The sequence below is a fragment of the Oryctolagus cuniculus genome, chromosome 2 (genome assembly GCF_051225735.1).
Source record: "Oryctolagus cuniculus isolate XC-2025 breed Fujian yellow rabbit chromosome 2, ASM5122573v1, whole genome shotgun sequence".
NCBI classification, from domain to species: Eukaryota; Metazoa; Chordata; class Mammalia; order Lagomorpha; family Leporidae; genus Oryctolagus; species Oryctolagus cuniculus.
The window spans coordinates 40,970,158-40,982,406 of NC_142868.1; the positions used below are offsets into that span (position 1 = coordinate 40,970,158).

The 12,249-nt window shown below is 40.1% G+C and overlaps 1 protein-coding gene across 4 annotated transcripts in view; it reads right to left on the bottom strand.

Annotated features, from left to right (window-relative positions):
• Nucleotides 1–12,249, bottom strand: part of CORIN (corin, serine peptidase) — a 322,611-nt gene that overhangs the window by 61,561 nt on the left and 248,801 nt on the right. For 3 of the 4 annotated variants that reach the window (XM_089325378.1, XM_008248573.5, XM_002709419.6), the window contains 4 exons: nt 11,706–11,813; nt 5,632–5,863; nt 3,739–3,884; nt 2,801–2,908 (listed from right to left, as the gene is read on the bottom strand). In XM_089325378.1, coding sequence (XP_089181504.1) covers nt 2,801–2,908; nt 3,739–3,884; nt 5,632–5,863; nt 11,706–11,813 — 594 coding nt within the window. The remainder of the gene's footprint in view (nt 1–2,800; nt 2,909–3,738; nt 3,885–5,631; nt 5,864–11,705; nt 11,814–12,249) is intronic. The other variant, XM_070068193.2, reaches the window with a different exon arrangement.

Here is a 12,249-nt window from a genome sequence, read left to right on the forward strand (position 1 = left end):
AAGTTAATTGCTACTACTTCAATTATTTTATAACTGAATTAAGTATCTTCTATAGAGGAAAACCCAATAATGCTATTAGTTCTGGCAGAACTTCAGATTCATCAGAGTGAATAGTTAATCATCACATTATTTCGGAAGCCCAAGAATTTAGACGTCTTCAGTGCCACAATGGACAGGCTAAATCATAAAGTATTGCTGGAGCAGGTGTTTGCATTACGAGATGGTATGCCTATGCACACATGAAAACAGACAAACAGCAAGGAGGCAAAGTAGAAACTAGATGTTTTCATAATAGTGTTCTGTTGGGCCTTCATCAACATAGCTCCATTATTTGATTGTAAGTAGTATGTCCTCCAGAACACTGGGCAAGCCATTCAACTACATGCCTATGTTCCCAAGAGGAACCTATATAAAATTTCTGCTATCAGTCGCTCCAGAAAACTTAATGAAAGTTTTCTCAAAACTTACGTGTTGGAACAATTTGATATAACTCCAAATGTAATAATTCTCTACCTACTTTTAATTAATTTTTTGTTAGCTGGAGCTTTAAATTGTGCTGTCAAAATTTTAAGTGTTTTATAGAGATTAGACAAAAATTTATTCTGTCATTTTGATGTGGTTAAAGTATTGATGAAAATTCATTAGTTAACCAGAAACTTGGTATCTTAGGGTCATTTAAACTCATTCTCTGCTATCATACTTTGAATTTCTTTTTTTCTTGTAGATGAAAGTATATCAAAACATTAGTGGAAAATGGAATTAAAAGAAGCTTATTTTGGCATAAATTTTTTCGAAATCTATGCATGCTTGTTTATTCTAGAACTCAGACCTTTTAGCCTTAAAAAGGCTATTTTTTTTTCCAAAAAACTAAGCTTTTATATTTCACAAATATTTAGTCCCTTAAGGAAAATTTAGGTCTATCCATCCCAATAGAGTATCATACAGTATCTTTGAACCATGTAGGAAAATCCATTCAAAGCTGCAACTCAAAATAAAGTCACTATTAAATACACAAATCTAATACATTCTCAAGCGTATGTCAAATATCTTACAAGAAGTCTTCAAAAAGTTCATGGAAAATGTGACTAAAAAAATCTATGTGGTTTTCAAAAATTTTTTGCACAAAAATTATCTTTTTATTTTACTTTTTCATGAAATTTTTGACACGTTCTAAACTATAAGGACATTTAAGATGTTTCTCTTTCCTTACAGAAAGATCACAGATAAGCAAACAGTTGGTTCTCAAAACACTGTATGTTCTTCCGTAACAAGATTACTGCTATAGTCATTGTACCATCCTTCTGACAGCTGTAATTTTCCAGAAGATGCACTTGTCCATATTTATAGTAGCTGATAGGATTTCAGCTGATTGCTTGTGACATTTTGTCTAGACCAGAAGGGCAATGTCTACTCAGAAAATTCATTTTGGGGAGCAAGGCAATATTTCATATCTCAAAGGCCAAAAGGCTGAAATGATCTCAAAAGATGTATTGCCTTATATGCTTTCAATGAAAAAAAGTATCATTTTTGGTAGGAGAAGCTAAATAATCATAACCAAGCTATCCTGAGAGGCCCTTTGATCATCTTGCTTTATTCCAGAATATTGTTTATTAAAGTACATCATCTGTTTTCTATTCCCTGGCATATTCTGAAGTTACAAGTACAAAGGTTTGCAGGGAAATAAAATGGGAATTAGTTCCACTTAAATTACCATTGGCATTTCTGGCCTTTCCATTGGTGATTTTGGAACTCAACAGCAGAAATGTCAGAAAGAGTTTCATCCTTTGCCAACAAAGACAAAATAAGAGAGGGCACGCAAATGAATATCAATTAAATGTGGACACTGGAGCATGAACTCTGTGTATCTAGATGCCCATTTGGCAACACAGGATCCTATGGGAATGCACCATGACTCTGACTTTAAAATAGATAACAACTGCCTTAGAATTTAATTATAAAATAGTTGCTTACATTGTGAAGTGTTTTCCCCTTTAATTAAGTGTTTGAGCATATGAGAATACTTCAAAAGCTTCTGGCAAATGGAATTAAAAGGTAACTATTTTTGAACAAAAATTTTGTAATTCATAGTTTTTCATAATTATATTTCCATAAACTTTTTGAAGACCTGTAATAAGCATGGATGTCAAAAAATATATTGCACCAGGGCCAGCGCTGTGGTGCAGAGGGCTAATGCCATGGCCTGATGTGCTGGCATCCCATATGGACGCCGGTTCTAGTCCCGGCTGCTCCTCTTCTAATCCAGCTCTCTGCTATGGCCTGGGAAAGCAGTAGAAGATGGCCCAAGTCCTTGGGGCCCTGCATACATGTGGGAGACCTGGAAGAAGCTCCTGGCTCCTGGCTTCAGATCAGCACAGCTCCGGCTGTTGCGGCCATCTGGGGAGTGAACCATCGGACGGAAGACCTCTCTCTCTCTCTCTGCCTCTCCTCTCTCTGTGTAACTCTGACTTTCAAATAAATAAATAAATATTAAAAAATACATATATTGCACCAAATTAATTTATATTTTAATTCCATTTGCCATAAAGTCCTTGACGTACCCTTGTACATCATCAAAGTTACACAAAGACACATAATTTAAGGAAAATCAAGAGTTAACAGAAAAACAGCTTACCAGTTCATGCTTCCTGTTGATCTTAAGTGAATGAATTAGCATCAAATCTAGACATAAATGAATTAGCACTACTTACTTCCAGTGAACAGCATGCATTTTTTAACACAGTTCCTTATCCTAAACAGTTATTTCTGAACATTCGAGAAAAGTACCACCTTATATACATACCACAGTTTTCTTCATCACTGTCATCGTCACAATCAGCCTGGCCATCACATCTTCTGGAAGCCAGAACACACCGTCCCGAGCGGCATTTGAAGTGACTGGGGGAACATTCTGTTAAAAACAGCATTACCCTCAGTGAGTGAAAGACACAGAAATATCAGCAGATTTACCTGTTTCAGTATGAGATGCTCTCAGGGAGCTGTTATTGTGGCTAAGGACGGTCACGTGTGCAGCTGAAACAGCCAGCGTTTACTTGGCCTTCTCAGAATCAGTCTCAGTCTGCTGTCCAGCCTCTTTCCCCTTGGTCCCAGAAGCCATCTCTCCAGAGCACTGGTTTAGTGCCTATGTTCTCCACAGATTAATTATCACTACTAATAGACAACTGAGTGGTTGCCAGCGCCTGACACGCCTTGAGCAGTCCATGCGCCTGACTGCCCAGTTGCCCACAATGTGTCAAGATCAGTTCCAACTCCCAGTCTATCCGCCTGGTGGTCAGGTTCCTAACTCCAAGTCTTTACTTAACAACTCAGTGTTGCTAAGGCCTCTGCTTACTCTGCACCTGAAGCAACCACAGCCCAATGCTCACCATTGCATCCAGGACCACCAGGGTACTAGCACAGTCTACACATAAGGCTCTGTGAGTGATAAACGGTTAAAATGATAAATGCCTGCAATGCTAAACTCATCTGAGTTTGCTTTTACTCTCTGACCATTTCTTTATTTTAAAATGATGATAATGTCTAAAGGATGAACGTCAAATTCTTCAGTCTCATCAAACTCATTCACCTCTGCAATCTCATTGGCAATTAAATAGAACAACAACAAGAAAAGCAAACAATCTCCCTTCTCCACTCCCCTCACACCCCCTAAAAAGACTCCAAAAGGTGGCTGGCATGTTGCTACTTGTTATGTACCCCAAGGCGATTAGTTTAAATATTAACCTTCCACATCTTGATCGGGCATTAGGCAGGTTTGATTATCTGAATTTTCCTCTGGAAACTGACTGCAGTCTGTGTCTTCAGGCCACTGCAGGCCCACGATGCCAAGAAAAGACTCGCAACGTTCTTTGGAGTGCTCACACAGCGTTCTGTAGGAGCAAGAAAGACAAAACATTAGAAGCCGCAACAGCCACAGCCGAGACACCTGTTCCGAATGCACACAGGGTTTTAACTCCAGATAAGCGTGGGTCCGTGTGTATGCAGGGTGTGCACGTACAAATATATAGATTCATAAAGATGAGAAGGATCTTCACACAGAAAATATACCCTGACAATGCCCTTTCACTCAGAGCAACCTCACTGCAGAAAGAGAAATGGGGATCTTCCAGGAACAGAATTCTTTCTCCTCTTTGCTTTTCTCATTCTGTCTTCTGTCTTCCTGAACCAGTTAGCATATTATACTTGCAGTAAGATACAAGTTTTCAGGGTCAGTATCATGGCACATATTGAAGCACCACTTGCTACACTGACTCCAATAATGGAGCACAGGTTCAAGACCCAGCTGCTCTGCTTCTGATCCAGCTTCCTGCTAATTAGCCTAAGGAAGCAACAGAAGATGGTTCAAGTACTTGGGTCCATGCTGCCCATGTGGTAGACATGAATGGAATTCTTCGTTCTTGGCTTCAGTCTGACCCAGCCCCAGCCACTGCAACATCTGGAGAGTGAACCAGCAGATGGGAGATCTCTTTCTTTGCTTCTCCCTCTCTCACTGCCTTTCAAATGAATACATAAATCTTTAAAAACTTTGATAAAAAAAACTAAAAATTCACACTGATAGACATTAAAGATGAAATATATATAGATAAAATTTATTTAATTATCCAAAAGAAGTTCACCAAAATATTGACTGGGTAATGCTTCAGAATCAGTCTCACATTAGTCTTTTTAATCTGAAACTCAAGCCCTGAAATGATAAACTTAGCTAGCTGTATATTTGCACTTAGAGCAAATACTGCATTAGAAAAAATTTTATACAAATAATAAAATCAAATATAAGGATTTGTTAAAGGTTACTAACTGTAATCATCTCTGTCAGCAAAAGTGAGATAAGATTTAGAGATAACTTTTTAACATAAAATTGGTAGGTATATTAATAATTTATGACAATTTTTCACAATTATCACTACATAAGCCAACATTACATCTTACTCAATTTTGTATAATTTGTTCCGTTTCCTAGGACATTTGACATTTTATAGTTTCCTCACTATGGATGCTCTTACATTGCCAGTCATTTGAAATCCAGCACGTAATTTATTGTTTGCCCATCTGTCCACTCTATTAATATTATTGCTTTTTCTTAAAGCTCTAAGTGACTCCTGCTCCCAGCATATGGTTTCTATACTTATCACTCATATTTAGGCAGCACATCTGTATATGGCCCCCTGATGGAAAACAGTACCACAGAGCAGTGCACGCCTCTGTGGAAGTCATCTTTGTGTGGAAATTCCCTGACAACATCCTCTCTAACATGTGGCACAGAAGAGGGACTTGGCTACTAAGCACCTGTGTCTCTGTGCCATTCTTACAGCTGAATGGCCACAGGACTTGCCACAGATCAGAGAACTTTTACATCTAAGTACACTCAGTGAATCTCACAACTCAACCCAACTACCATTACTATCCTTTACGAACCAAGGCTGAGAGAGAGTAAGAAATTTGTCTTAAGGTTACTCATCAGCTTACTCAAATCTTTATCCTAGAACTCCTATTTCTTTACCTACTAAATAATCATTTGTTAAATACAATAAATATTTACTTCATCCAAACTCAACTAGGTCTTCATCCTCTTAGTTCTTCAAGATACGGATACTTTGGGGAGCCCCATCTTATTACCTGCAAGGGGGGATACGTTGGCCTGAATTCTCATCACATTTGGGTACCAAAATTGTGCAAGCAAAGAACATGAGGTATTTGTAGCAATTGGTTTGAACAAGTGCAGGGAAGAGAGAGGACTCCCAGCTGATTGATGCTTCCTTCTGAGTCCTGTGGCCAAGGTAATTTGGAAGATTTGTATAATTGTAGGGCAAATTCATGCAGAGCTCCAGCGTGATCGGTTCACATTGACCTAACCACAAAAACAAATACATATTTTTAAAATTTCACATGTGGAAACAACTTCTTTAAACTTTACAAACCATAAGTCTATTTTATTTTCTTTCATGAGAGTAATTAGGACTAGAATACAAGAAATATAACATTTTTCTATGTATAGATAAAACAGTTGGTTAATAAAGTGCAACCTCATTGCCTGTGACTTACCCATCAACCGAATCTCTGCTGCAATGAATTCTATCTCCCGGATGTACCCTATATTTTAAGAATTGTTTGTCTTTGTGCACCCTATCTGCTCTTCTCTTCTGCCTGTCACCTACTTGTAATCATCCCCTTAACTGGGGGCATGGTTCGAGCTGCCAGGTGCATGGAGCACCTGCTAGTGGCAGCAATCTCGTCTCAGCCTCCCCATCATGCTAATTCCTCCCTGGCACAGAAGACTCAGTCTAAGTACCTCTCCCAGGAAATCTTCTTGGCCAGTCTTCACACTCCTACACCCAGAACGAGGCTCCTCTGAATGCCATCGCAGCACAGTCATGCCCCATCATTTCCTCCATGTACTCTGCTTGTATGTGTTACTTACTTGCCTCTCCCACATCATTTTGAGATGTTTGAGAAATTAGTGTTACTTTTTCATCTCAGTGTACACTAGCATGGTTCCAGACTGAGGAAAATAACAGACAAAGAAAAATGCAAGGAACTTTCCTCAGCCTACTCATGTCCAAAAAATAATAGAGTCCCTGATACCGAAACATTTCATAATCTTGATAGCCAAAAAGACACTGGTGATGATAGCTATTTTATAATGCAAACTGGCCAGGAGAAAGTTCATCGTGGTCTATTTGTGCCATTCCAAGCCAATTCTTATGTTGAAACCCTAATCCCTGGTGTGTGGAGCCTTTAAGGGGTAATTAGGTTTAGATGAGGTCTAGAAGAAGGTAGAGGCGCCCCCTATGGGATCAGCATCCTTACAAGAGAGTCTAGGGCTCTCACTCTCTGCCATGTGAAGATGCTACAAATGGACAGCTGTCTGCAAAACAGGGAGTGAGCCCTCACCAGAAACCAAATCTGCCAGCACCTTGATCTTGGGCCTCCAGCATTTAGAATTATGAGAAATAAACGGTTATATTTAAGTCTCCCAGTCTGTGGCAGTCTGAACTTGCTAAGGCAGTGGTACTGATTGCAACGCTGGGAGCCCAAAGAGACGAGGGCAAACAGAAAGGACTTCCGAAGGCTTCTGCGGGTAAATGAGGCTTGGATAGGTTTGGGGGGCCTGTGGTAGAGGGGCTCAGTGTTTCCTCCTGGCTCACGGCAGATGCAACACATTTCCTGAGATCTGAGAGCAAAGCAAGCCAGTAGCTTGGTAAAACTGGCCAAAGCTGACTGAAGACTCCATGCCTTGTTAAGAGTAGTCCTTCAAATGAAACATTACTATGTGACTAAGAGATAGTATGCAAGCAAACCGATGAGAAATAAGGACTGAGGTAAAGCATTAAAACAGTTGAAACCACTTCTTAATTAGAACAACCGAAGGCTTCACAGGTATTATCTTTATAAGGAGCCCGACACTGGCCAGATGAAAAAGGTTATGTATGAAGTACAGAGTACAGGGTTGGGAGGAGAGGTGACAGAGGAAGCAGAAAGGGGATTCACTGCTTCAAGAGGAGTGTTACCTTTGCATCTCCCTAAAATTCATGTGGTGAAATTCTAACTCCCCATGTGATCACGTTAGGCAGTGGAGCCTTTGTGGGGATGGGGTGATTCTCTGCCCTCATGAATGGGATTCGTGCCCTTGTAAAGGGGACTCCAGAGGGTTCCCTGAATCCCCTTCTCCTATGTGAGGATATAAAGGTGTGCCATCTGCAAACCAGAGGACAGTTAACACCAGAACCTGACCATGCTGGAAACCGGGACTTTGAGCTCTGAAGAGGCCAGCGACATGGCACATGGGTTAAGCAGTTGTTGGCTCAAATACCAGTTTGAGTCCCAGCAGCCCTGCTTCAGATCCATTGCCTATGTGCCTAGAACGGCAGTCTGGCCCAGCCCCAGCTCTAGCCATTATGGCCATCTGGGGAGTGAACCAAAGGATGAAAGAATCATATTCTCATTCTTGCTCTCTGTTTTGCAAATCAGTAAATTTTTTAAAGAATCATGATAAATAACCTTTTGTTTATAGCCCCTTAAGCTATTTTAACTTGTTATAGAAGCCAAAATTAAAACAAGGAGTAAAATTTAAACATTTTTCAGATTTCAAACAAGGCATATTTCTCGTAAGAGCAAAAATAACACAAAGGGGCAGACGTGTGATGTAGCAGCTGAATTGTTACTTGGGATGCCCATATCCCGTATCAGAGTACCTGGATCAAGTCCCATCTACTCTGCTTCTGCATACCCTGGATGGCAGCAGGTGACAGCTCCAGTGTGCGAGTCCCTGCCACCCATGCGGGAAACCCAGATTGAGTCTGGGTCTCAGCCTGGCCCAGCCCTAGTAGTTGCAAACATCTGTGGGATGCAAACAGCATAGGGAAGATTTTTCTAATAAAGTGAAAAATAAATATCTTTAAAAATACAAAGATATATATAGATAAAATGCTAATTCTCTCTCTACTCCCCTTTCTCTCAGCTTTCCTCAAAGTCAGGTGAGGGTTTAAACCCATAAGAGTACCTCAAAACATTAATGGAAATGCAATTAAACGATGTTTATTTAGTGTGAAAAATTTTGAACTCAATGCATAATTTTTCATGGGACACATTTTCCATGAACTTTTTGAAGGTACTTTGTACAAATACACATTTAGACAGATCTGTGTTTGCTTTCAGCAAAGAATTATATAGTTGCTGTTTTCAGCTTTATGCCTTATTTACCATGACCCTCTTAGAATTCAGTAGATGCAGGTCTAACTCTATACTGTTTTCCCAAGTTCTTACATGTAGATTTACACAAGTGAGATCATTCATAGTTGGTTTTTTTTTTTTTGCCTTATACATGCCTTCCCTTTCTCTCCCCCTTTCTTATCAAGAGTTCAGCTTTTTATTGTTACATCTCATTTAGTTAATAGAGAGATTCACACGTATAATTTTTCTCTCTTTTGATATATGGAGAATGTTTCACTTTTGGTTTGGGAGAAGACAAAACTTAAGTGATTCAGAGCCAAGAGAGATGAAAGGGTTAAATAAGAATCACTTACTATTTTGGAGATCATTATTGAATGTTGTAAGGTTGACAGGATCTTGTGTCTTACTCCTTAATGAGGCTTTTGTTACAGAGTGCTAAGAAAGACAAACTCTCAAGATAGCTGCCAACCTCAAATTCTATGATTTCTAATATTAATAGTTTTTCTGTTTTCAGCAGTAGACTCACTCATGAGTTTATTTACAATAGCCACTAGAGGGCGATCGTGTCACAAATGTGAGGAAGTTTAAATACTACGTGGAACTATCCAAGCTCCATACAGTGCCTACTTGTGTTCTGAACAGAGATGCAGATTAACAAATATCTATTAAAAAAAATTCCATGGAATCTCAGTGTTATTTCACCTTTCAAATTCTGAGGCAAGATTTTTAGAGATTTTTCTAAATTCAAAATGAAAATGAGACTGCTAGGTACATGTCATATCTTCGTCATGATGTACTACTGTGAAGTCACTGGAAGTCATACACTAATGCTGGTCATTTACATTAAAATGCCACTTTTCAAAGTCTGCTTGCATATATAATATTAAAATATTAAAGGATTCATCTTTTTAAATGCCAAACCTATTGTAATATTTTTTAAAAGTTTGATGAGTATTATAAGATGAACATTCTGTAACTAACACTCTGAGTAAGAAACTGAACTTTGCCAGAAATCCCTATCTCAACCTTCCCTTCTGGGGACAAAAGAACTGAGTTTCACAGTGATAACTTCTTTGTTCTTCTTTATGTGTGTATCATTTCCTATATTTTAAATTTGTTTTAAAATTATTCAAAAAGGAGACAGGCAGATCTTTTCTTAATGCTTATTAATTTTCTTCTACTTCAAAAGCTAGAGAGGGAGGGAGGAAGGGAGGGATGAAGGAAAAAGGGAGAGGTGTGTAGAGAAAGATCTTCCACCTGCTGTTTCACTGCTCAAATGTTCACAGAGGAGGAAGCTGGGCCAGGTCAAACCTAGAACCCAGAACTCCATCTGGGCTCCCACTTGGGCAGCAGGGACACAAGCAGCTGGGGTCACCCTTCACTATCTCCATCATCCCCAAGCACCCCAGCAAGAAGGTGGATCAGAAGCAGAGCAGTCAGGACTGAACCAAGACACTGACTTGGCAACCCAACCATTTGTGCCAGAGCACCAGACCCAAAGTGTCTTGTCTTTTTTTTTTTTTTTTTAAGATTTATTTGTAAGTCAGAGGTACACAGAGAGATCTTCCATCCACTGGTTCATTCCCCAGTTGGCCACAATGGCTGAAGCTGGGCCGATCCAAAGACAGGAGCTTCTTCCAGGTCTACATGCGTACAGGGGTCCAAGGACCTGGGCCATCTTCTACTGCTTTCCCAGGCCATATCAGAGAGCTGGGTTGGAAGTGAAGCAGCTGGGACTTGAACCAGTGCTCACTGGGATGCTGGCACTGTAAGTGGCGGCTTTACCTGTTATGCTACAGTGCCAGCTCCCCCCCCACACCCCCCACAGTGGCCTTAATTGTAGTGGTCAGACTAACATCTCCTGAAATCTCCTATGGGAAAGCACCCACTCTGATAAGGGAGGAGTGCTGGCTATTGGGTTCTCAGCTAAACAGCTGTCGGGTGTCCAAGGCCTTGAGCTTCTCACTCACTCTTTTAACCTCCCAGCTTCCCCTAGCCTTTGACTGACAGAGTTTGTGTAAGAAGTGATCACCTCTTACAGACTGAGAACCTTCAGAACCGCTTCAAAAGTTCCTGCCCCAAGCTGGAGACAAGGCAAAAAATCAAATGATTCTAAGTGGAAAAACTGAGTATAATGTGAAAATAGCCAGCAGAAGAAAGAAACTACTCTAGCCGTCAGTCTCTATGTACTTATCTGCATTTTTACTAGAAAGACAGGGAGAGATCTTCCAGCCATGGTTCACTCCTCAAATGCCTGCAGGATGGGACCAGGGTGAAGCCAGGAGCCTCGGACTCAACCAGGCTCTCCCACAGTTGTAGCAGTGACCCAAGGATCTGAGATAACATATGTGGCCTCCCAGGGTGCACATTAGCTGGGAGCTGGATGGGAGGTGGCAAAGTCAGGCCTTCAACCGGGCACTCTGATAAGCGATGTGGTGACCCAAGCACCAACCAAACTGCAGACCAAATCCTGCCCTGAGAAAAGCTAATGAAGGGAAAGGCACCTGCTCACACCATTCAGGCCATTACGTTGTCACTTAACAAATTAACGCAGCAGTTCCAAAACAATTCTACAAAGTGCCTAGAAAGGTGAAAATAAATTGTAATGAAGGAACAGACTGTCAAAGTTTGATGTGACTATTTTGATCACTCCATATTTGCGTCTTAGATAAAGTTTTCATTTTTGAAGCTGTGTTTTTAAAAATGGAAGAACAAGAGCATCCTGCCTGCAGATGTAGCCAAAAAAATATATAGGAGCTGATGTTGATTTAAAAGTGATGGTAATGATATTAAGCCATGTGGATTTATAACCCACTTGCAATGACACATTTGTTTCTGATTTAAGTTAATTAAGACCAGTTTGTTTCTTTTCTGCTACCACATGCAACCTCTAAAAGAAAAAAGACAAACAGACTTTTCTGGAGGGGTTCCAGCCTAGAGTAGTTTAACGTCAATGAAGAAGAAAAGAGCCGAATGCATATCCTGCGGCGGTGATTGGATTTGTCAGCTGCGGTACTCACTACAGTTATTCAGACTGGTGTTCAGGTCACAGAGTGCGCTCCCACCACATGAATCAAGGCAGGGATTGTAGAGGCATCTTTGGTCTCCTTCTTGACATGGAGGCTGACCTACGGAGGGGAAAAGGTACGTTGGCTTTCATCACCTATAAATTCCTTACACCAAGATCTAAAGGATCAAGAACGTCCGGTGCGGCTGAGGAATGACACAACATTAATTTCCTTCCAATTTCTCCAAATATATTGAACATGTGTTGAATACGTGCTTTCTGGATCAATTTTCCTGGCAACTAAATACAATCCAGTTATTGCAAAAGGATTCCATAGGAATGAAGAAATAAAAGACAACCTACGCTAAAAAACAGATGGCCATTGCTTTTAATGGAAAAAATGGTGCTTCTACATGAATGTCTACACTTGATTACAAAACAAAATTCAAGTGATTTGTGGCACAGAGACCAATAAAGAGCTGATATTCTGAATATTAAATAACATTAAGACTCAACTATACAGAAATTTAGTCTTCCCTCTAAGGAAAATACTTTTC